The 26,115-nt window shown below is 31.0% G+C and overlaps 3 protein-coding genes and 1 pseudogene across 4 annotated transcripts; 1 reads left to right on the top strand and 3 right to left on the bottom strand.

Annotated features, from left to right (window-relative positions):
* Positions 1-232: 232 nt before the first annotated feature.
* On the bottom strand, positions 233-1,502 carry LOC100499687 (uncharacterized). The gene is given in 3 exon segments (NM_001251433.1): positions 233-493; positions 798-896; positions 1,137-1,502. Coding segments are annotated over 3 exon segments (582 nt in total). The 5' UTR covers positions 1,474-1,502; the 3' UTR covers positions 233-347.
* Positions 1,503-4,493: 2,991 nt separating this feature from the next.
* LOC121175324 (gibberellin-regulated protein 12-like) lies at positions 4,494-6,869 on the bottom strand (annotated as a pseudogene).
* Positions 6,870-13,909: 7,040 nt separating this feature from the next.
* Positions 13,910-17,986, top strand: LOC100795214 (PLASMODESMATA CALLOSE-BINDING PROTEIN 3). The gene is made up of 3 exons (XM_003531183.5): positions 13,910-14,564; positions 14,657-14,690; positions 17,445-17,986. The coding sequence occupies exons 1-3, from the start codon at positions 14,243-14,245 to the stop codon at positions 17,665-17,667; spliced, it is 579 nt and encodes a 192-aa protein (XP_003531231.1). The 5' UTR covers positions 13,910-14,242; the 3' UTR covers positions 17,668-17,986.
* A 1,291-nt stretch (positions 17,987-19,277) lies between these two features.
* On the bottom strand, positions 19,278-25,758 carry LOC100794687 (UBX domain-containing protein 1). 2 transcript variants are annotated; one of them, XM_003531182.4, is made up of 12 exons: positions 25,450-25,758; positions 25,186-25,339; positions 24,644-24,739; positions 23,838-23,914; positions 23,561-23,640; positions 22,880-22,940; positions 21,771-21,838; positions 21,599-21,680; positions 21,007-21,093; positions 20,851-20,928; positions 19,776-19,895; positions 19,278-19,651 (listed from the first exon to the last, which is right to left on the bottom strand). In XM_003531182.4, exons 1-12 carry the CDS (start codon positions 25,615-25,617, stop codon positions 19,475-19,477), a joined length of 1,248 nt encoding a protein of 415 aa, XP_003531230.1. In that variant the 5' UTR covers positions 25,618-25,758; the 3' UTR covers positions 19,278-19,474. The 2 variants fall into 2 exon arrangements, with proteins under 2 accessions (XP_003531230.1, XP_040874039.1); XM_041018105.1 differs by having other exon boundaries at positions 21,599-21,838; positions 25,450-25,755.
* Between the last annotated feature and the right edge of the window lie 357 nt (positions 25,759-26,115).

Below are 26,115 nucleotides of genomic sequence, written 5' to 3'. Positions count from 1 at the left end.
TAAAAGATGTCAACATCGAACCTACCAATTACATAATACCAAGTGTAAATAGAAGGTCCTAGCAGATGCTAGCAGAAGGATATTTAAAGCATACACATTGTTGAGGTCAAGTGACGGGTCCCCTTCAATGGTTTTAATTAGTTGGAGAATTAATCACGCAGACAGCAGGAGATGGGCACACACTGAGGCAAAAAATAACTAAAGGAAACAGACAGTACAACACCTAGTAAAAATAAATCACAAATTGCATAACATAAACATATATATATGCAGAACACGTCATGAATCCGGGAAATAATAAATAGACACAACCACTAAAACATCATCCTTCTACTCTTGATCACGGTTCAAACTAGGAACAAGAAAAAATGGGAAATAAAAACAATCGGTAAAATCACACACACCACCTCTGCCACTAACCACCTCTTTCCCCACCCACCTCCGCTGTTGTTGTTCGCGCTTGTGCTTGTTCCCTTTGCAGTTGTGTTATTAGCTGCGGTCAATTTTCAGTTCTAAATCAGACAGTACAATTATATTTTGGTCTCTTAACTATCACAATTCTATAATTTTCCTCGTATTTTCATTCGTGTAAATTGGATTCTATGGTTGGACTTTCTTGATAAAAAAAATGGCCAATTTTACAATAACATCATTTTTTTTATGCATTTGCAATGAGCCGAAACCACAACCACAAATCGTACTTTAAAACCTTGATGAGGTTAAAAAATTCCACGAGGGTTAAAGGAATCAATTAAAAGTGGAATTGTGTATAATAAAAATTAATCAACAATATTTACCACTAAGGACCGGGGAGGGACTAGTTTTGTTGGTCAAGGCTTTTTCAAACCCCTCAAACACCTTAGCTTCCTGGGACTTGGGTGCCAAATGCAAAAGATCTGAAAACAGCAACATATCAAACATCAAAATTGAGTACGGGCACAACATAAGGGTAGCAAAACAAGTGCGATGAATGAAAGATATAAAATTGATCTAATCATAAAGGAAGAATAAAATGAGAGAGATGTCACAGGTTCAAATTCTCATGCTAACAAAATAATTAACTATTAACATTTATCCATAAAAAAAAAAAAAAAAAAGATCATGAAGAGATAGGCATATAGTTATAGACTACTTACCAACACACTGAGTTATATTAGTGGGTGTTTCACAAACATCTGGTAAGTTTAAAGCAAGGGTGACGTTGATCTTGAGGCCAAGACTAGGATCATCACGATCCTTGATGAGGATGCAGAGGCACCTCTTGCTCTTGTTAATAACCTCTTTGATACCAGAGCAACAATCCATGGTGGGGACTTTGGCTTCGCCACCAACATAGGAAAGACAACCAGCTAGACCAAGAAGTTTATCCGTACATTCTGCTTTGTCTTGATTGATGTCTGAGGTTGCAAAACCGACCAAAAGGAGCAACAAGGCTGAAGAGAGTGCTAGATTTTTTGCCCCTTTGGAACCCATTTTGGAGTTGCAGAAAGAAGGATAAGTCCAAAAAAAGGGAAAGAGAAAATTAGTGTTGCAACTGGGTTCTTCTCTCTTCCTAGTTTTTCTAGTGCTTTGCTTGCTTGCCAGTTGCCAACTTTATTGCACGGTCGTAACTACATTTGTTTGCACTTCCTTTTTTAATTGTATATTTATCCTCTTTAAATTCATTTAATAAATACCAAAACACTTATTTTATTACTTTTTATTTTTTTTTGCTTTTGTGAACAAATAATAGTCAGAAATAACACTTATTGCTTTTAAAAAAAAAATAATACTTACTGACGTCGGATTGTTCTAAATAACTACTTGAAAAAAATTGTCATGATTGTCTTCATTGGAATATACATGTGTTCTAAAACAGAATAACTTAATCATTTTCAATATTTTTTTAAGATTTTCTATAATTAATAGTGATTTTTTAAACTTTTTAAATTCAATTTTAATCCGAGTTTAATGATTCTTTCAACATATATTTTTTTTGTTTATATGAATTAAATCTGAAGTATTTCATCTATGTTTAAAAAAAGTATTTAATGAATAATAAGAAAAAGTACTAAATGTTACTGTGCCTTATAATTTTGGAGCATTGAAAAAATAGTAAATATTAAATAAGAAAGCAGCAATGCAGCATTGAACTCAAAATAGAATAATAATTAAACAATAAATAAGTTTGAACTCAATAAATTCGTGAAAGGAGTAAAGGCTGCTTTAGAAGCGTAGACTAAATTAATGTGCAACTAAAGGATCTCAATATTCTTTCGAGTCTAACTGGAGTCATTCATCATCACCATCCTAGTAAAAGATGTGATTTATTATTTTTGTGAAGATTAGTTTCTTCTAATAAATTCAAGTTCGATTGGGCGTTCAATCCCAACTTTAAGTAAAAAATAGAATATATATACTCCTACATGATCAGATGAAATGATAAAAAACTGCTTGCAGATATAACTAAATTAACAATTTAATACAACTAAAAAATATTTATTTATACTAAATACATGTTCAGATCTTCTTCATACTAAAGTTGGTAGAGTGGTGGTAATTAACTATGGCGTGACAGCGATGTCGAAGGGATAATTAGGTGGTGATTGGTGGTGGCTTTGTCACATTGATCACAAAACTGGTGGTAGGGTTGGTAATCATATACAACGGTGACATTAAACTAGTTTTATTGAATTGGGTTCAATATTAATCCATTTGGTTGGGTGTTAAGTTTCATTGGTTAAAGAGAGAGTGCCTGAATAATCGGTTAAAGTACCGTAAATGTATTTAAGTTTGTAATAAATATAATAAATATAGTGTTAGTGGTAATAAATAAATAAATTATGATAGTTTAATTTTGATAAGGCCAACTTTTTTTTTTTTTTGCACTTTTAATCGTTTAGACACGGTCGTGGACTAGGTGCAGTAAGAAAAATACTATTGATAACTTTTCGTAAAGTGAAATATTTTCAAGAGTTTCCATTCAATATGCATACAAATAGAAATATTGATTTTAATTCTGACCATAGTACTAACTAGGAAGTACTAAAGACTAGTAATTAAGAACTTTCCAGAGAAATGAGATCGACCACGGAATCAGTGAAATGTTTTCTAGTTTGAAAACAAGGCAGCCATTCTATAGAACAAGGTGCTATGGATGCATGGAGATGAGAGGATCATGAAAAGAAGGTAGGTGGGGGTGTTTAATTGAAATCAGACAATGACTGATATATAAATGTACCATGCCGAGTTTAGGATTTTATATTAATTTTTATGGAATGAAAGTCCTTAGAGCCTAAAAACATTATAACCACTATTTAGCTTATCTTTAATAAAAAGATATTAGTCTATAAATTAGGATTAACAAAATTCTAATAAGAATTTAATTTTAAGAGCTACTGAATAAATATAAATTGGAATTGGATCTTCATGGTTTAAACTTACTTTTTATATAGTAGTTTCTTTTAGGAAAAATAGGACATGAAGTGTAAAATGTTTTTATATTCTTATTTAATTATAAATTATTATATCTTATAAATTTATTAATTTTGATAATAATTATCTTAAGTGGATGTTTTTAACTTAGAAAGTTATTCCACATCCCAACATATATATTTTTTTCAATAAATAGGTGGTTTTTTTATTTTCTTTTTCTTTTTTCCTATTTCCTTTTTACCCTTTCATAGTTTCACTCTCAATTACCTTAATGTCTAATTTGAGAGGCTATTGTAACAGTAACAACAACAGAACAAAGTCCATGGAGAAGCATTTGTGATTGATGTGTGGAGATCTGAGGCTTTTTGTGGCGCAAGTATCAGTTTTCTATAATAATGGTTCCCATCCGCATCATTATTGCCTTGGAACGATCTCAGCTGGCCTCTCACGCCTATCATTATTAAAGCATATAGAGAGTGCATGCATGAATTAAGATTTGAATCACCATCACCTTACCCTCTCTCTCCAAATGTGCTATATTGGTTAAATTTGATGTCAGAAGGGGGCGTTGAAGGAGGTGATGGTATAACACTGAGAGAAGCAATGTCCTAAAAAATCTGTCCTTAATATCATCTTCAATGACCCACCAAAAATAAAGTTCTTGCGGTTAACATAATTAAAAATCAATAGGGGAAAGTTTGCTTGGTTGTTTATAATCACGAATTAGGTGGTTAGTAAAAAAAACAATTCAGTTTTGCAGTATGTTAGCCATAAATATAAATGTATATATAGACAAGAAAAAATTATTAAGTAGTTCTGAATGTTTCCGGAACAGAAGTTCAGCAACATATTCACACACAGTTTAATTTCTGATATGGTATATGAGCGCCGTGCATGTTTAATTCTTTTCATCAGTCTCTAGCTGTTAATTGCCTCATGACATTTCTAATTATCCTTTATAATACTATTAACTTTAATTCATGCATATTTTTTTCGCTATCTTTTGAGCTATACAGAGAAATACATCCATGAAATAGAATTAATAACCATGTAAATATGAAGGATTGATCTTAAATTAATTAAGGGAACTTGGGTTTTCCTTCCTTGGTATTCCAATTGTTATATAGCAAGGACATTCCTCCTTGTGACCATAGGTTCCTGATGGGACACATAAAGATGTCTTACAACACTTGTTGCAGAAGAACAGACATGGCTTCCTGTGATGAGTCTCTGAGCAACGATACTCACATGCGTTTCCGCATTCTGAGCAATTAATGTAATCAAGATTTGAGTCGTGATCAACATCAACCAGATAATATATTATTCTTTTAATTTCCTCCTTTTTTCCATCTAATTAAGCTATAAAAAAGTTTAAATTTAAAGAAGTTTTGAACTAGTACCTCCGAGAAGAAGTGATCCTTCCCTACCAGCCTGTGGATTCAAAAGAAAAAAGGATTAAATTGATATCAAAATGATGAATCCAGGGGTCAACATTATTTATACGTACGTGCGTGTATATATATAAAGAACAAAGATAATTGTATGCAATGTAAAAAGAATAGTTAATTATAAGGGGCGAGAAATATATAATTATATGACGCAGGAAAGCGTAAGAAACTCACCCAAACGATTTGGAACACAGAAACTATGGCGAGGACAAACAATTTTAGCCAAGGTTAGTCAAGAACTTCTACTTTTATTTTACTTTTATCTTTTTTGTTTCTGTACTTCTGCTTTTATAAGCCGTGATGTCATCAAGCTTTCACACAAAGAAAGGCTGCATATGGCAATTCATTAACTTTAAACGCCTACTTTGGGATAAAATCAGATTTTTGTTTAACTGTGGCAACAAAATCCATTCAATTAATGCAAATGCTTTAAGTCAACTATTAAATGCATGGATTAGCTTTATAAAAAAAAAAAAAAAAGAAGCATGGATCAGTTAGTGGAGAATTTTTTCAGTTTAATGAGTGATATTAAGTTAAAATCTAATTCAATGATAGAATAAAGTGTGTTAGTATTATAAATTTTTTACTATTGTTTTCAATTCCTCTCCAATTTCAATACTAAATATATAAATTCCTTAAATAATTGGAGAAGTCGTGTAGCTCATAACAATTGTTCTCAAATCATATAGAATTGTTTTTTTTCTTCATAGAAAATAGAATTGTTTTCTACAAAATACCTGTAGTCTCTATGAATAAAACATTTTAAGCCAATGATGCTAATTTACTACCTTTATTTATATTTATATCCACAAGTAAAATCAACTTGAAAATATACATTAATATAACATTAAATGCTATTAATGTATAACTTACATAGACATATAAATAAATAGATTTTTTCTTATATTGTATTGACTATTGATTACAATATTATTAAATATAATATAATAATATATACTAAACATTAAAAACATTATTAAAATAAATTTATTACAATTAGTAATATGTAAATATTTATTAAAATATGTTCTTAAATAAAAACAGTCCTTAAAAATTATTATATTTTCTACATCTTAAGGTTAGTCTTATGAATTTTAGACTTTCGAGAATGAGATTATCTTTTAACCAAAGTTAATATATGAATATATATATATATATATATATATATATATATATATATATATATATATATTAAAATATTAGCTATTTTTATTTTACTTAAAAATTAGCCAATAAAACATATTTGAAAGTGATTTTTTCTTACATAGTAATAATTATTGTATTTAATAAATAAATAACATTAATAATATTATTAAATTTTATATTTACTAAATATAGTGTATTTATTAGATTTAATGAATGTAATATATCATATGAATCTATGTATAGTAAAAAATCAATAAACTAAATGAAAAAATATTAAAAGTTTAATATCTAAAATAATATATTAATTAATTTTATATAAAAATTATTTTATTATTATTTAAAAATTAGCTTATAATCCGTATTCAAAATTGACTAGCATTAATTATTTTTATTAAATAGAATATACAATTAAAATTGGTAATATTATTAAATATTATATTTACCATATAATATACTTATTTGATTTAATAAATGTAATACATCATATGAATATATATATATATATATATATATATATATATATATATATATATATATATATATATATATAAATTAAAAGTAATTATTAAAACATTTAATGATGTGAGAAATTTTTTCATATGTTTTAGTCCTTATTATCAGATGTCATGTAAGGCTCTTTAAAACTATCACAAGATCAAAGTTGTTTATATAAAAATGCTATAATTTTTTTATAGTTGTTGGTACAATTAGTAGATTCTTGTTAAACCCAGGTAGAGAGCATTGGAATGTTGTGAGATGGATTTTGAGGTATCTTCATGGTACTGTTGATATGAGGTTTTGTTTTGGTGGTGATAAACCTACTTTGGTTGGATACTCTGACTCAGATATGACGAGAGACATTGATTCTAGAAAATCCACTTCGGGCTATTTGATTAAATTTGCAGGGGGAGCTGTGACTTGGTAGTCCAAGCTACAAAAGTGTGTAACTTTGTCTACTATAAAGGCATAATTCATTGTCATTATCGAAGCATGCAAGGAGTTCCTATGGGTGAAGAAATTTTTGTAGGAGCTTGGTTTTGTTCAGGATAAATATCTACTGTTTGTCGATAGTCAAAGTGCTATTCATTTTGGTAAGAACTCAACCTTTCATTCAAGGTCTAAGCATATTGATCTGAGGTATCATTGGATACGAGATGCTTTTGATGCTAAGCTGTTGGAGTTGACCAAAATTCATACTGATGATAATGGTGCTGATATGATAACTAAGGCATTAATAAGAGGGAAGTTTGAAGTTTCTTGTGAGATCTGCCGGTTTGGCAGTCACCTTCACATAATTGTGAGGGGGAGATTTGTTGAGTTTTTTGGGCTCTCTTCCTATGTTGAGTAAAGACCCAAATAAAAAGACTCATTTTGTCTCACTTATTTAAGTAGAGAGGAGTCAGATTAGAGAGAGACACATATAAAGAGATACACACTGAGAGAGACTCATTTGAGAGGAAAGAACAGTTATAAATCACTCAAAGAGAAGGAAGGAGAGGGGAAATTATTGTGATTTTCACATACACTAGAGAGCATTTTTCAGATTGCAACTGCGGATTCGTTCACCGTTGAATCGGGCTAATTTTTGGACAGGAGGCTCTACACACGCGATATTTCAAATTATCCAGTTAGATCGGAAAACAAATATATGTAAAGAGAGATAAGTATTTCATATTATTTGTTTTATATTTTTGAGTTTTATCTTCTTGTCTCTATTGTACCAAGTGAGGATTTGTTTCAATTTGACTGTTTGTAACACGTTTTAGTGTACTTGTTAGAGATTCTCTTGTATCTTCATTGATTATAGTAGAATTATTTCTTTAGTCTGGATGATCCGTGATTTTTACCCTTGCATTGGAGGATTTTTCACATTAAACAAATTATGTCTCTATTTTTCCTTAATTTCTATTTTGATATAAAAAAAATTTGATCATACATAAAGATAATGGACGTAGAGACTAAATCGTAAAAATAGTACAAGTATACAAACTAAAACATAAAATACAAACACTTACGTCAACACTACATTGTCTCACTATTAACGATGTTAAATTGTATTTAACATCAATGGTTAATATGTAAAGATTTTGCTTGTATGGGGACTCATTCGAGTTGTTTCTAAGTATAGAGAATAAAACATAAATATTGTGTAGATCATAGTGAGACCAAATAAATAATTAATTATTATTTTTAAAATAAAGGACATGAATGGCTTAACTATTTCGTAGGTAACTGGACTGAACATAAAAAGAGTCGGTGCCCATTTAATAGTGATGAAAAAAAAAAAACTAATATATCTAAAGTTCATTTATTATAGGTCATCAGTAGGTATGAAACTGAAGCTGGAAATAGGAAATGCAAATTGAGAAAAGGCAGCGGGAGGAGAAAAAAGAGAGACAGAGAGGAAGATTATGTCTCAGTAAACGAAACGGTTATAAAATTTATTTAAGAGTATAAGTATTAAAAAGTAGGAAAAAGGTCATGAATAAAAAGTGTAAAAAAAGTTTATACAGTGATCTAACCACAATTAATCATATATAATTTTTTACTTTTAAAATAATTCAAATAATAATTTGTGATCATATAACTGTATAAAATTATTTTATGTAATTAATATATAGATATTAAACTCTTAAAAAATTATTATATATCTTTTTTAACGGAAAAATTATTATATACTTTTTTTACGTAAAAAATTATTATATTCTTAATATATTCACTATCACGAAAAAGGTTGACCATTTGACATTGCAAACGAAACGGTTATAAAGAATTAAGCAGGGCAGTTATAACGGAACTTAAGTATAAAAAATGCTGACGACTGTTTATTGTAAAATTTATTAATATAAAATTCACCCATTCTTTATTTTAAGTGAATAAATGCATTAATAGTTTTATTATTGAAAAAAAAATTAACTTTTAAATTATAAGCAACATCATTAAATATAACGCTTACTTAACTCATTATATTTAATAAAAATTTCCAAAATAAAATGAAAATTTTGTAAGCATTAATTAAGATAGACTAATTTAATTATTTTTATTAATTTTAATGAATTGATTGTTTATCTTTTACATAAATAATCAGAAATAATTTTTTAAATATCTGACAAATATAGTAATTTATTATAAGAGAAGTATTAGTATCACCGAAAGCGTGGATTCTTCTATCATAACTGATTGGGCTCCGATTTAAATTATAAAGGCTTAAATACATATTTGTTTCTTTTGATATTTTTTATTTATTTTCATTCATGTAAAAAAGAATTTTTTATTTTAGTCATTACAAAATATGTTTATTTTATTTTTTATTCTTAAAATATTTTGAATAGTATTTTAAACAATAAAAATAATATTTTTTACACTAAGAAAAACTATCTAAAAACATTTTAAGAATAAAAAATAAACCATCATGATTTATAATGACTAAAACGAAAAAAAAAATTACAGAAAAAATATTAAGTTATAAGTAGAAAAATATATTTAAGTGAATTATAAATATGTAAACTGTATTAAATCATCTCGGGGACAAAAATTTGAAACCACCGTCACCAAGAAAAATTAGAATAAAAAAAGTTCATGATTCATGTTAGGAGCGTTTCTCTTATTAAAATGATATATGCTTATTTACTCCACCAAAAAAAAAAAGTGTCCACGACCACTATAAATTTAATTCCTTTGTGCTGAACAAATATCCTCACACAATCAGTTGTTCTTTACCAGTTAAGCAAACAATATTAATAGTAATTTGTTGAAGGGCAGCAAAAGTGGTTTCTCTAGTGTTAATAGTAGTTGGGAGCATGATGATGATGATGAACATTGTGGTGCGAGGCAAGGAGCAACGCTGGCTACGGGGCACTGAAGTCAGGGTTGGCCTTTGCATGCTCACATGGAGCTGACTGCAGGGCAATTCAACCCGGTGGCAGTTGCTTCAACCCTAACACCATTCAAAACCATGCTTCTTATGCCTTTGACAGCTACTATCAGACCCATGCCAAAAACCCTGCTGCATGCAATTTTGGTGGCACAGCCACCATTGCCGTTACTAATCCCAGTATATATATCTTCCCTTTTCTCTCTATTTATATGTGTGAAAATCATTGATTAACCATATATTGTTTCTTTCTGCTTTGTTTTTATGTGTGTTTAGGCTTTGGACGTTGTGTGTACCCACCTTTTTCAAGGTATGGCTTATTTCCTTTCTTTTTTTGTAATGTTTTTTTAATTGGTCAAACCGTTTAGTTCTTTTGCTCCATCTTGGAGTAAATTAATTTTTGTTCTAAAAAGAAATTATGTAATTTTTCCTGCTATCTCTTGTCACTCTTTTTTTTTTTTTATGATTATGACAAAGATTTTCTTCCTTTTTAATGTTCAGCACTGATGGAGGAGTTGATACAACAATCACGGGGCTTCCAATGAACAGCAAGACATTACAAGACCAGACCAACAAGGAGGATTGAATACTGCCCAAGCTAATCTCAATAACATCAGAGGAATGATCTACCTGTTATGTTATTTTATGATACAAACATTTGTATTGAGAGAATTTCTATAAATAAATAAAGATATTTTAATTTATACTCTGTTGTCAGTTTATTAATTATAATAACCTCATTAATACAGTTTATGAAACTAACTTATAACTTACATGAAAGTAATTTTTCTTAGTTTCCTCTTTCGATTATAAAAACAACTTTGTAACATGAATGGTTGCGTGATAATTAACACATATTCATTAAGTGCTTCGTTAAGCTGTTAAATATGTTTATTTAAACAACTCCTACATTTTAAAATAAAAAGAATTTGCTATATGTATGACTCGTGTTTGGGTTGGCATCATCGATTTACGTACGTTTAGCCACTTTTCCGCGTAAAAAAGTAGTAAAAGACACAAAAGCTATCCTTTGTAACTTATGCTTGATTCACGTCCGGAAGCTGCAAACGAGTTATCAAACACTCTATTAAACAAAATACAACTTCTGCTTTTTTTTTTTATATAAAATCTCTAATAATGAAACACTTTTTATATACTCTTAGAAAACTTAAACAAGCGAATCGATAATCATAATCTGATTCAAAATTTATTTAAGTCATTTATAATTCCTAGTGGATCCAAGTTCATTTATTTTAATCACTTGTTCACTCATTTCACTGTGATGGAAGAATGTGGAAAAGGAAACAAAAAAAAAAAAGGAACTGACTTATGCAGATTTTGCGCCGAAGAATAGGGGGTCAACCAGAAACTCCACAAGTAAAATGTCCGAGGCGAGTAGGTACCTCTATTATTATTCAGTTAACTTGTTGAACATTAAATGTTAAGAATGTATATTATATATATATATATATATATATATATATATATATATATATATATATTCTTATTCAGTAACTCTTTATGACATTTACATTTAGTTCACTCAATAATAAATGTCAAAGAATAAATTATTATAAGGTTCACTCAATAATAGATGTAAAAAAAATGTTTCTCTATTAAAAAAATCAAAGATTGACCGTAGCTGACATAAGCATTTTAAAGAATTGAAAAGGACATTATAACTGAACTTTTGTGTAAAAAAGTGAGCAATTCTATTGCAATTGTACAAAACATCAATGTCCTTTTAAAGTAATTAATTTTATTCACAGAGTCATGCATATATTACACTTCAGTCAAATGTCATACAAAATATATAGTACAACTCAGGAGTTATACTTATAAGTTTACGAACTTGAAGTTAAGGTCTTTATAATAGGAAACTTATCGCTTAATGAATTTTCTATTATAGGTAATGCGTTGTTATTATTATCTCAATGAGCTTGCCCATATTTCTATTGGACTATGAATAGTTCTTTTGTTCTAACAACTTTGTGGACCTTTAGAAACTCTTCGGTCTAAAAGCAAATTTTTTTACAAGCCGCTAGATAAGAGGAATGCTAGGGACATTTTTTTTCCTAACACTAGCTTTAAACAAAAATCTTTTACCCTTGGTTAAACCAAAATCTTTTACTGTTTGTTCATAGCATTAATAATATATTGATTGTTATTGAGGCTGTTAGCAAATATCTAGACCAAACATTTAATTTAACAAACTGATAATATCAGAGACTAAAAATAATAAACTTTACCAATTTTAATAACTAATTTAAACATTTATTGGAATAGCAATGGGCAAGAATAACAGTTGTAGGGCTAGCTAGATCAAATAGCTGCTATTCATATTTTGCAAGTTTCAGTTCTCATAATCAGACGAGTCTTTCATTTAGCGAACGCATCAAACGAAAGCAAATTAGTATCACCCGTTTGCTTTAACCGTAGCTGATGAACTGTCAGGATTGAATGATTTTAATGGACCCATCAATCTTGTGTGAATAATATTATAGTCACCTAAATTAATATGCAAACCCAGATCTTTTTTCTACGGAACAAAGTAATAAGAAACACATTGCAGCCAATTATCATTTTGTGCAGGAACATGCTGATGGCAATCCTTTACGAGATTTACACATTCCACACCCTCACCGACCAACTTACCGTTTTCCTCACGCAGATCGCTTTCAAGTTCTTAGACATAATTTCTCTAATGCTTTCAAGATCAATATCATTTCCTTTTCCATCTTATTTGTTGTTCAAGATCAAGGAATCAATCAATTAAAGGGTGATAAATTACCATCAAAGTCCAATGATTTTGTCTTTTCCATAAAAATTATTTAAAATTCATCGAATTATTTTTAATATTTAATAATGCTATTCATTTATCAATTTATGACAAATTTTATAACCTAGGAGGAAAATACAAGTAGAAAATATAAAATAAATGACATATATGCATTTTAATTTGTTTTTACTCTAACAATATATAGTCATGTATGACTAAGAGTGATCTTTGATTGATTGGTAATATAAAAAAATTATATTAGTTATGCATATTTATTAAACTCAATAATGTAAGTGAAATTATGAAAAATATTATACTGACATTTAATTACTAACCATTATGCATGTGTTTTTATTTTTCAATGTAGTTTCTAAAGTGAAACCATATCTTTATGGTCATTCATGTTTAACTTATAAATTGAACGATTATTCAAATTTCAAACCGATGATGCATGAAATAAGTTTATTTATTTTATAATAATTATTTTAAAAAATACATTAATGATTTTTTTACTCAGTATAAATTTTCTTACAAGCTCGCTGCATAAAAATTAAATTTTTATTAAAAAAACTAATTTCCATACATTATTAGTGTCAATTTTTTTTACATGATTAATTACTTACAAATAATAATATATATAACTTTTAAAATAATTATCATAAAAATTAATAAAATTATCATGATATTATTTTTTTACAATATTATTATACTCAAAATCCATAAAGATGTCTGAATATTTTATGAATTTTATCACTTAAATTTTATTTTTACGGGTTTTAGTACTTAACTTCCATAATTTTATAGATTTTATCATTCAATTTTTTTTTATAAATTTTATCATCTAACTTTTAATATTTTACAAATTTTATCATCCAATTTTTTTTATTTTCATGCATTTTGCCATAACATTAATAACAAAATAATATAAATTTTATTTTTCTAAATTTTTGTATATCAGTTATAATTATAATTTATATAAATAAATAATTTTTTATATCGGTTGTGGTTATAATTAATATAAAAAAATAATTTTTCTATATTAATTATACCTAAACCGATGTTAAAATATTTATTTTTATCAATTATAATACAATATACAAAAATTAAAAATTTTAATGATAAAACTTCCGAAAATAAAACTTAAATAATAAAAGTTGAGAAAAGTTGAGAGCCATAAAATATAAAATTTTTTATTTTATTTTTCTTAGGTGTTTATTTTCTCACCAAAGAGAAGGAGAGACAGTGGGAGTTGTATTTGAGAAGCTAGCGAGCGAGGTTTGATTTGATTTTCATGCTGCGTGTAAAGTACACTGCAGAGAGAGACAGACATTAACGTTAGAACATAGAAACCTGAGATACATACACTATCATGCTCTGATCTCATCTCATAAAAAGAAAAAGGGAAGCCAAAAGGAAAGCGAAAGCGGCTTCTATTCCCTCAACTCACCATAATATAATTTTCCATTTTTTCTCTAAACACTTCTCTCTCTCTCTCTCTCTCTCTCCACCTTTACCAACCAAGCAAAGCAAAACAATCACAGCTATAGCTAGCAAACTCCCTCAATATAACAACTTTCTCCAATGGCAGCACCAAAGCTGGTTCCTTTATTGTTATTACTAACCATAATAACAACAACGAAGAATGTGTTGGGTCAAGGAGGAACAGCGAGCTGGTGTGTAGCGAGGAGTGACGCCAGCAGCGACGCACTGCAAACGGCGTTGGACTATGCTTGTGGGGCCGGTGGGGATTGTCTTCCTCTTCAACCAGATGGACTCTGTTTTCTCCCTAACACCATTCAAGCTCACGCTTCTTATGCCTTCAACAGCTACTACCAGCGCAGGACCAGAGCTCCTGGTTCATGTGATTTTGCTGCCACTGCCACCATTGCCACTAGTGATCCCAGTATTATAACTAACTTTTCTCTTCATTTCCATTTTCTTTCTTTTTTTATTGGATCAGTGTGATCTCATTTTTATTTTTTTTTGTGTTTGTAGGCTATGGATCTTGTGTTTACCCTTCTTCTGCAAGGTATGGCCTTTTTCTCTGTTCCTAATATTATACTGTATCATATTATTATTAAAGTAATGTTCTAATTATTCTCTAAAATCTATTGAATATCTTAACTCTTGTGTAATAACAAGTCTTTCTTATAAAAAGCGTGACAAAAAATGTGTTTCTAATACGCTTATTATTTTACTGAGTGTGGCTTGTAGAGTGCATTTACCATTGGTGAAAGTGAAACCTATTGTGTTTCTTGATGGTGAAGTAAATGGATTCTCATTCTCAGCATTTATTTTTATTTTTATTTTTACCTTTCTTTCTCTTTTGTACCTTTTCTTTTGTCTGGTTTATATGGCGTCCCTAATACGAATATACGATAGAGACGGCATGGAACCCCGAAGAATGGTGGAGAGGATGTTGTTTGTAAGAAAGAGAGAGAATGTTTGTTTGAATGGTTTATGACGCTTGTCACTGTGCATGGATGTGGGTAACGTAATTTTCCTCCATTTCTGCTGAAACTTTGTTTTATCTTCTGCACTTACCCAAGTTTTTTTTACTTTACCGTTTTTGAGTAAAAAAAGTTTGGATTTTTCAGAAATAAAAGATATAATCACAGTTAAGTGTATAAATATGCCTTGTTTGTGTGCCTCCTTCAATCAATTTTACAGATGATGCCATATATTATAATATCAAATTTGAAGCTAAAATTAATTTGAAGTTAGTTAATACCAAAATCAATTTCTTATGCTACCAAGTGTGTTTGGATGGATGTTAAAGATATTCTTATAACCTTTTTTGGGCATAAAAAATGTGCGTATATCCTTTTATACGGCATCAAATCGAATAAAAACAAAAGAATCCACTCTCAGTAGCTTCCATATGAACATGGATCCAATTAAATTTCAAAATTGGAACCAAACACTCAATTTGTGTTCTCAAAATCGAATAAAAACAAAGGAATCTACTCTCAGTAGCTTCCATATGAACATGGATCCAATTAAATTTCAAAATTGGAACCAAACACGCAATTTGTGTTCTCTGTGTCTGATTCTTCGTTCTTCGAAGTTCAAATTTTCAAAATCTTGGGTTGCACAATTTTGGTTGAGTGGTACTAGTACTATTTGACTGACACATTGTGTGCTCTCTCCCAGAGTGTGTTGGTTACTTTTTCTACACTCTACACTTTGCGATTAGACCGTTGGATGAGTCTTCTGCGTGGCCCACTTCATCCAACGGCTCAGGTTCACCTTAATCGTACGTTGTTGATCTTCACACACTCGTGAATCATACAACATTATTATGTGCGATATTTTTTGCTTGATAGCATGGTAAAGTGACTCTGGGAATCTGATGCAACTGTGTAGTGTAGCAGTAATTGATGCAGACGTTTATGTAAGCTGTTGTTTTCTTTACCATTAATAAATAATAATCTGCGGAAAATGCCATACCCAGCACCTTGTTCAGATGTTCTTTCTCAATCCTGAAATTGACCCATCCATGATCCTATCCACATTTCCATATAAATATGAGCATTGTTAGATGCGCACATTTCATCAATGGGTGAAATATTCTCATCCATCAATTCATCCATATTACAACTTTCTTTCATTTGTCCATTCATCTAATTCTTGTTTCTGAGGCTTTTTGTCTTTGTAGCAAGTTATAGCATCCATTTGCATGTGATGGTGAGGTGGGAAAGAAAAGCTATAATTGACTTTTTACTTCATCTAGGGTAGTAGTGTAGTTCATGGAGACACAATTCGAAAAAAATCGAATCTTTATTTGGTATAATTCATTGTAGAAACACCAACTTTAATTTATGTTAAAGAGTAATTGGTACATATTTGGTCAGCACTCAGTGTATTTCACACATCGAGACATATATTTGAATATAGAAAACTGTGATTGAGATTAATTTACATTACTTTTTTTTACGTGATTAAAAAGTATATGTAAATTAATCTCAATCACGTAAAATTTAGCCCATCAAAATTTTACTCGATGTTTTCTAAAAAGAAAGAAAGACAAAGAAGAAGATACAAGGTACATAGTAGAAGGATTTGACATGACTCTTTTTTTAGTATCTTATTGAAGATATGGTTTTGGTAGTACTGTAGTAGGGTAACTTACATTACATGAAAGGAATTTTTAGATGGATAATTACAATTAGGTACTCAGTAAAAATGATTGGTTACTGGCTGAATTGAGCTAAATAATCACCTTAAATGTTTATTTGATTTGCAAGTGTACTTAATTAATGTGCTAAAAAAGAGCTGCACCTAGACATAACCCATGCCTGTTGTACACAACAATGGAGGGCTCCGATCACATAATAAAGATGCTAGTTGTGATCAAATCATTACTTGGAATGTGTTTGACCCCTTTTGATCTATTATGACTCGGCATGTAAGAAAATTGCTGATAGAGACCAGGGACAATGATGGGGCCATAGTAGTCGAGTTCTAGGCTTATTCTGCCCTCCCACGTGTCATGATGAACCTTTATGCGTGAGTGCTTTTGATCAGTTGAGGGATCACACCCACATGGTTATTACAATATAGTACAACTTTTTCTTCACCATGGAGGTGTATCGTGCAATTGAAGAACAAGAAAGGACAATTTTATTTTATTTTTAAATATAAGTTTTTCAGTGGAAGACACTAGTTTTTGGGAACTGATTTTTGTGTTAAGCCATGGGAATGCTTTTCATTGATAACTTAAATTATAGTTAGTACTTTATGGAGTCTAAAAGTTAACAATTTGATCTCTTATCATGTTCAGTGCTGCTGGAGGACCAAATACACCAACCACAACACCTCCAATGAACAACCCAAATGTGCCTACATCTACCACAACAACACCAATCTTTGGTGGGGGCAACACTGGTGGACTAACTCCTGGAATGAGCACTCCATTCCCAGACAGTTCTAGAGCACATTCAGAGGCAACAGCAACATGGTTTTTAGCTTTATGTTCCTCTCTTATTATATTCATTATCTCTTAGCCTATGTAAGATCTTGGACCAGGCTTACAGTTTTGTCAGAAGTTGAAAGCGGCGAGCCTTTGTTGTTTATAACCTTATTTTATGCAACTACCTCTTATATCCCCCACTATTTTAATTTATAAGGTTATGAACATGTTAAGCATGGCAAACATGGTTTATTCAGGAAAGAGCAGAGCTAGGTTGTAGCAAGGCCTTTACTGATGTGATTCTTGTTAGGCTCAAATTTAATTCAATAGTTCAGCTTAATTGTCCCCTTCCCAAACATTATGTTTCACAAGTAGTGCAACAGTAGCTTATATAAAGGATTTATTTTAGTGTTTTTTCATGCCATTTTTTTCAATTCCTTCTTCATATCATTCTTTTGGTAAACACTATCCCTAAAGCACTTCTAGTCCCGAAATTACATTATGACCCCAACTCTTTAATGGGTGCGAGGCAAAATATGTATATTGACTATCAAATAAATAAATAATAAAAGGATATTTTGCTCTTATCAACACGGATTGTTGATTGCAATGTCAAAAGAATCTGGGGTTCAACAAATACTGAAACAGCACCATCCTTGGTAGCTGGTGCAATTGGATTTGTGAATACGGATTCGTGTAAATATGAAGAAAAAAAATGAGAGGCTTTATATCTAATGTTTAAGGCTACTCCCTTCTGTCGATTATAAGAGAAAAAAATCACACTTATTAACAAAATTAGATAATTTTATTACATTGTATTATTTTAATTAAAAAATAAATATTTTTCCTAAACTATTTTTCATTAGACTTTTGTTACTTATTTTCGAGATTGGGATGAAATAATAATTAATATTGCATTCAAGTTCGTAGTGACAAAAAAGTAAATTTTTTTACCCGTAAAAATCAACGGTAATACAGATTTATAATATTCATACAATTTCTTCAATGAGCTAAGTTTTTTATTAACGACAAAAAAGTAGTTAATGATGCATATAGGATTCAAGAAAGTATTGATTTTATAATTTGGTAGTGTATTTGTTAACAAAAACATTAATTAACTAAATTATTTTCTAACACGTCTTGATGAGCACGTAAAGGAAGAAACATGATACAAGAAAAAGGATGATACAAAAGCATGCTCTTTTCTATTTTATTTAGACTATAACAGTTAATTGAACAATACTTCTGATTTAGAAATTTTAGACAAATATTTTGATTGTTTAACAAAATAAGAAATTTAACTCCAAACACAAGATTCTGAAAATGAAAAAAAAAATAATTTTCTTATCCAAAGGAAAAAAATGAATGAATTTTAATTGAAACAATTAAAATTCATAAAATTTAAAATTCTTTAGAATTATAAAACCCTTCAAATACAGGACAAGTGAAATTATATAGTTCATATAATATAATCCAAAATCGTCTTACCAATAATTATTATTAAAGAAAAAAATTACGCTTTTTTTACAATTGATTTTTAAGTCACCACAAAATTTAATAGTTACTTCTATAAAATACATCAATAAAAAACTAATTATTTTCTAAACTTTCAAATTCTAGCGTCTTAAAAACTTTAGATTCAATGTGCACTAGTTCAATTTTTACATTATAAATTCTGCTTAAACTGAATCATTAGACATAAGATGAAGTCATGAAACAAATTTGTATAAACCTCGTAAACTTATGACAGTCAAGTAACAAATCTCTCTATAGATACCTTTGAGCAAAAGTTAAGGTAAATAAAAAAAAAAACAGTATGTTTAATAAACAAACGGTAGCACTCAGACTTCGAAACATGAAACTATAATTATCGAGACTCTGGATTATAACAGTTGCCTCATCTAAAGAACTCCAAAGAAGGGATTCTTTATTGCAGAGTCTAGTTCAGATCCAGCTGAATTCAGGACGGCCATCTCAATTTTGTCCCTAGGCAAAAATAAAAACTCGCCGCCATCGATCTTCTCAAACCCACAATTTTCTAGAAATTCAATTCCCCCTCTCAAGGAACCAACTCTGTCCTGTAAAACACACCCAACATAAACACAGACTTACCATAAATATATCGTATTTAAATGATCTAGCGGTAAGTTAGTATTGAAAGCCCTGCTTTTGTTCAGACAAGAGAAAGATGGGGCCATATACCTGAAAAGATTGGTTACTAAGACGTATCTTCCTGAACTTTTCCTCATCGGGATTTCTGGCAACATTCCCTACATAAGTTAGAAGAGTTTGGAATGCTCTCTTCACTCTGGCGTCATCCTCCTGCTCCAAGAATAAGTGAACACGTAAATAGGCTAAGGTGTCACAATATTTAAGCAGACAAACGATAGTTGAGAAGCATTGCTGTGATGTAAGCAATCAAATTCCTTTAGCAGAATGTAAAATGCAGTTAACGTTATCACTACTGTATATAAAAAAAATGGCCTCATTTTTCCAGATTAAATGGGACGTGGTATACAATATACTTCTCTGGCCATCCAAAATAAAAGCAATAGAAATCAAAATGAAAATAATTGAAATCATACCAAGAAGTTTATGATTTTTATAAGAGAATATAAATTTGAGTCCTTCAAAGAAATATACAACCAAATTGTTGCCTTCGAGAAACATAAAGATAATCTATGAAGCTAAAAGAAGTTTCAGATATAATACAACCAGTGAATTCATTAACGATGCTATTAAAGTGCACTAATATTCATCAATAGCACATCTCCAGATGTACATCTGCTCGCTTCTATCCAAAAAACACCCTCTCTCTTTCATGCACTGGACCAGTTGACTGAATAAAAGGGCAACATTTAGGCATATAAAAGTAAGTATTCTTTGCTGTATGCTACCAAACCAGTCTGGTACTTCTTGTACCTAGTATTGGTTTCATTCTAATAAAATTATTTTCTTGGCTTTCAAAAAAAAAAGTATTCTTTCAAAAGCCGAGGTAGGCCAGTTGTCCTTCATGAACACAAAAAGGTTATGCAATTGCGCTTGCAGTAAGAACCTAAATAGAAAGATTCAGGGGGCAAAAACTTTTTTGGATGTAAAGCTATCTGCATAATTTGTACTAAAAATGTATCATTTAGCATCAAGTGATGGAGGCTTCTATGGTACCTCTTATGCTATTACCATTAGATATTCAATTGATACCAGTTCATTAACAACTATCAAACAGTTATTAATATTGTCAACTAAACAGAGGTCCCAAATTTCCCCAAGAATGTACCTTGTGGTTCTGCTTGAGAGAACGGAGGCACTCTCTCATTTGCTCGGCTTTTGTGGCAGGCCTAACAGGCACAAAACTCTGCATGCACAAATTTCAAATAAACATGTAGCTGGGGAAAAAAAATGAAACCATTATTATTTTTGGCCAAGCTCATACCTTTTTCTCCTCCACAACAGGTGCAGGTGAAGGTTTGGCTGCTGAGGGTTCCTCTGGAGGCAATCCAAGTCTCCGCCTTCTTTCCGCCTGTCATAATAGAGAAACAAAGGAACTTCATTCAAATCTCCCAATAGAAGATAATTGATTTGTCATGCCATCTTTTGAAAGACTCATCATTCAAAAGTATGTTTTCAAAGTAAATGATCACGAGGGAAAATAAAAACAAATCTCAAAAAGTATTATCAGTATCCAACTACAGCCAAATGACAAAAATAAGATTTAATGTGCATAAGGTAAAACAAAATCAAATAGAGGTCAGGGACACGGATTTAAGTATTTGGGATTCATATTCTAATTCTAATTAAAAACCATTCATATTTTTTTTTTTTGGAAGGCAAAAGTATAGTATTATTAATAGAGAAACATAACAGTACCAGAAGTACTGAGTATAGCAAATACAAGGCACCCAAGGTGCCACCTTCCAAAAGCAAACCCAACAAAAAACCATTCATATGATCTGACTCTCGAGCCAGATAAGAACAGGTTTGATAAAAGAACAAGAGAGAACATAATGGTTAAGAAATGTTGGAACCTTGTCTTCTTCCAACTTTTGCTTGATTTTCTCCCTAGCACTTTTCTCTTCCTCTTTCTCTGCTTTTCTCAAGGCCAACAACCTGCAAGAGGAAGCATTTTTTTCTTGTAGCTGAGTGCATTCAAAACAAAACACAAGATGTGCGACAATAAATTTACTAGCTGAGCCAGACCGTTTCCTCTCATTGTCAGCTTCAATCCTCTTTGCTTCCAGCAACTCCTTGCCAATGCGAATTCTCTCCTGCATAAAAACATGACAGATAAGGAAATGAAAATCCAAATTAACAAATATGGACAAATGTGTCAAGAAATACTATATTACAATGTTATTAACTGGTCTGACCAAAGAACATATACACAACAAAAATTAACCCATGAAAGCTAATAGGAAAAGATTAATATGAATTGAGGGGAATGCAAACTAGATTCACTAAAAGTGCTTTGAATAGTTGGGTTACAACTTACAAACACAAGCCTTATACATTTATAATAAGACTATGGACCTGTTTGGATTACTCTTCTACCAACCCCAACTGGTGCTGAGCATCTTCCAAAAGTATCTCATTTTCTGTGCATGCACACATTGTCTTTTCCAAAATCTAAAACAAAGGGGTCATAAAACTAATACCAAAACCCTCAAACCACCTTGGATACAATTTAGAAAAGAAAACAATAACACTTTCCAAAATACTTTTAACAGCCTAGAATTTTATTTTATTTTTACATTTAATAACGTAAACTTCAATTCAAGAATATACTAATACACAGATGGGGTAATCCATTACTGTTAATCAACCTAAACTTACCACATGACAGGAACAACAGTTCATTTACGATATAGACTTTGATATAATTGAAATCAATAATTGACAAAAAAAATTATTGATTTTTGAAGCAATACTACATCATGTGTCGAGGACCAACTCTCCCAAAAGCTTAAGCTCTTAAGTGGAGGCTCATAAATGATTTATATCTCTAACATGCCTCTCAGAAGAGTCATTTGGGCTAGCAATGTCACTAACAAGCTCACTCTATCTTGCTCTGAAATTCAACCTTTGACCAGGTGGGCAAAGCAGCAAGTATGGAACCCTTCCTTGACCAATGGGTCATAGAGTCATATACCATGTCAAGGACCCATGGTTGGTTTTATATCTCTAACAAAATCTACATATATGCACATCCTCATACATTCCATTATGTAAAGATTTTCAATACACGTGCATATCGGTAATGAAAGTCACAAGTAATAAGTGAGAATCAAATGGATGAATCTGCAACATACCTTTTCTCTTTCCCTCTCCATTCTCTTCTCTTCCTCTTCTTTCTTCTTACGAGCTCTCTCCCTTGAGATTATAGTTTAAAAAATCAATGATTACACAGACTACAGATATACCAGTAATAATAAAGTGGCTTAAAAAGTAGCCACATGTAAACTATAGTTCTGGACACATGTAAGCATGTGTTAAACTACATAATTTCAAAAATCTTCATATGACAATATCAACTGAGCAAAAGTTCAGAAGGCCAGAACACAATACATTGACACGATTCACATGGATTCTGGCTAGCATTAATACTGTCGTGTATTAATGGCAAGTATATAACCTGCACACAATGATAGAGGACACAGAAATCTGCAGAAAGATTTCTAATCTCTAACAGTTAACTACTTCAAGACTTATAAATCAGGGTACAATATACAATGATATTAATATTAGGTGTTCACTTAATCAGCCTATGATACTTACAAAAATAACAGAATGCATCGAATGTGTCCTTTACAGGTCAGGTGAAAGCAGATTAGGGATTACCCTAGGTCATCATCATACATTACATCTATCAAATGAATCAATGCATATCTAAAATTATTCTCTAGAACTTTGTCCATAACAGTATTAAAACCCTAAAATAGCTTCATAACTTCCCCCTTTAGTATGAATGTTATCTGAATTCAGCTTTATACCTTAGTTCCTGCTGTTTGGCCTTCAATTCTTCTGGGGTAAGCGAAGGTTTAGGAGCCTCAATTTTGGTGTTGGTAGGTACCTGAGTGAATCATTAATCAGCAGGTTAGGAACTAGAGTTTGCGACTTAATTACACTGAATACATTTTAAGATTTATTCATAACATGAACTACTCTTATTTGTGTTGTAGTTTGCAACATCAGATCTATTACTTATGAAGCAATAAGCCATTAAGCAAATAATGACAATAAGCGATATTAAAAAAATAAATATTGTACCAAGGGCATCTGATCTATGTCAGGATCATTCTCATGCTCTACTATCCAATTTACGGCAGACTCAAGGCCAGCATTACCTGTAGAAGGGAGAACCCAGGTTTAATATCTAGACTCAATAATTATCAATGTCCAGATATAAATAACATCAATGGTGTATTGAAAATGCCCTATAAATTGACTACTTATGACATGTATCCTAGAGACTGTCATGCGTATAATGAAACAGCTAACATACTCCATAATGCCCCATGATGCATTAATAACTACAGATCTCTATTCCACGAACTATCCAATCAAAAGAAGAAAGTAATTTTCAAGACAGAACGATGTTGTTAAATGGCAGCACCATGGCAGATTGGCAACCGCCACAAGCAACTTGTGAAGAGAGGCCTCCTTTGGAGGCGCCATAGGCGTGTTTATATGGAAGAATTTGGCCTTTCACCATTTATAACACTTAGGCAGACAGAAAAAATAAAATGCAACAATAGCAAGAAAACCTTATCACACTAGGTGGGATCAGCTTCAGGATCAATCAACATACTAGACTAGGCTCTATTGCAAATCATATTCTCAATAAAACACTTCAGACCAAGGTAAACTTAATTGGTTCTTCCTCTATTTCTTTTACATGGAGCATTTGATCCACTTAAACTACACAAGCCTCTATTAATCTTCTCACATGAGACAGCAAAAAACAAGTCAGAAAAAAAATTCTAGAAATAAGAGAATATCACTATCTTGAACAAGTAAAGAGCACTACACAGCTATGGTCAATATCAAAAGAATAGGACTGCATGTAAATTCACCAGAGTAATGAAGCGCCCGCGTTGCCCGTGCCGTTGAAAACCCCATGGATTCAAGTTCCTCAAGCAGCTTTTTGTCCACTTCAGGAACAACCATTTCTGCATTTTACAACACAAATCGCAATCAGGCAAACCGCCAATTAAAAATACATCACCATTAACCACTGAGCTTATAAACCAAACATCCAATGCCATCATTCATTATCTGAAAGAATAAGGGTGAAAATTTCTGTTCCAATTTTTGTCTCTTCTTACACCTAAAACTACTACTCGATTTAATACTTATGCATACACTTTTTAATCAGTTTTAGTTCCTGGCATCCAAACCTGTAGGGATTAAAACAGATTAAAAAGTGTATGTGTAAGCACTAAAAAAGTATGTGTAAGAACTAATACGAGTTAAAAAGTGTATGTATTGGGACTAAAACGTAAATATTGTGCAGGTATGATAACCAAACGAATAATTACGCCTTTATTTTATAGCTTTACAATCTTAGATTAGGAATATTAAATTGTAATTAACTCAACTTAAAACTAAAAACTACCTTCATTTTGGTCAGTGGATGCAGCAGCGGAAGGGTTTTCCGATGAAGCAGTTGCATCCACCTTCGGAGCCTCCAAACTAATCGGTTTAACGGCCTCGGAAGTCTTGTCAACGAACTCGGTATGGCCGGTTCTTTTCGTGTGCAAATCACTCTCCTGTGTTCATGATCCAACCAACAGATTCAGTTAATAATAATCAAATAAAAAAAGGAATTGAACCCTAAAATGAGAATCGGGAATTGTTGATCGGAGAGTGTGGAACTGACGGTTTTGGATCGGCAGGGTTTGGAGCAAGCGGTGCAGATGAGGTTGAGAACCGGTTCGGTGGATTCGGAGAAGTTGGAGTGGGAGGTGAGTTCAGCGTGCTCTTGCGCTTCTTCTACGGTTCTCAGCAGAGCACCGCAGTCACCGCACTTGAGAGAAACGCCTGCCATTGATGGGTGCAGCAAACGCAATGCAATACAGTAACAAATTTCAACAAATGGATTTATATATTTTGACCAATCGGCAGCACCAAGACGACTGCTTGGGCTTTTTGCTTTCTCGGGTAGAAAATGCAGATGCCAACAACACCGCTACCATATTATTATTATTATTATTAGGGTAAATAATCCCTCTAATTCAATGATAAATGCATGTAAAAAATGAAAATACCAACTTTAATTGTTGGACGTCTAAAAATTGCGACAAATTAATTTTCGAAGTTAATTCTTTTTTATGAATTTAAATAAAACTGGTATTTTTATCCTGTGAAATGCATAAACAATTAAAATGCATAAAATTTATAATAAATAAATTTATAATTAAATTCATGATAAAAATATTTTTTAAATATAAATTATAATTAAATTTACGATTAAAGTGAAAATAATAAATTAAAAGATATAAGAGATTAAAAAAAATTGTTGATTCAAATAATATATATATATATA

This window comes from Glycine max, chromosome 8 (assembly GCF_000004515.6).
Source record: "Glycine max cultivar Williams 82 chromosome 8, Glycine_max_v4.0, whole genome shotgun sequence".
Lineage (NCBI taxonomy): Eukaryota > Viridiplantae > Streptophyta > Magnoliopsida > Fabales > Fabaceae > Glycine > Glycine max.
This window is presented reverse-complemented; position numbering and strand designations above follow the sequence as displayed.

Excerpts from the sequence above, each read along its gene's own strand:
- LOC100795214 (XM_003531183.5), top strand. The coding sequence starts at position 14,243 with ATGGCAGCACCAAAGCTGGTTCCTTTATTGTTATTACTAACCATAATA. Across the intron at positions 14,565-14,656 it reads CATTGCCACTAGTGATCCCA|GCTATGGATCTTGTGTTTAC; the intron begins GTATTATAACTA and ends TTGTGTTTGTAG. Across the intron at positions 14,691-17,444 it reads GTTTACCCTTCTTCTGCAAG|TGCTGCTGGAGGACCAAATA; the intron begins GTATGGCCTTTT and ends TATCATGTTCAG.
- LOC100794687 (XM_041018105.1), bottom strand. The coding sequence starts at position 25,617 with ATGGCAGGCGTTTCTCTCAAGTGCGGTGACTGCGGTGCTCTGCTGAGA. Across the intron at positions 24,740-25,185 it reads ATCCACTGACCAAAATGAAG|AAATGGTTGTTCCTGAAGTG; the intron begins GTAGTTTTTAGT and ends TGTAAAATGCAG. Across the intron at positions 19,652-19,775 it reads TTAGTAACCAATCTTTTCAG|GACAGAGTTGGTTCCTTGAG; the intron begins GTATATGGCCCC and ends TGTGTTTTACAG.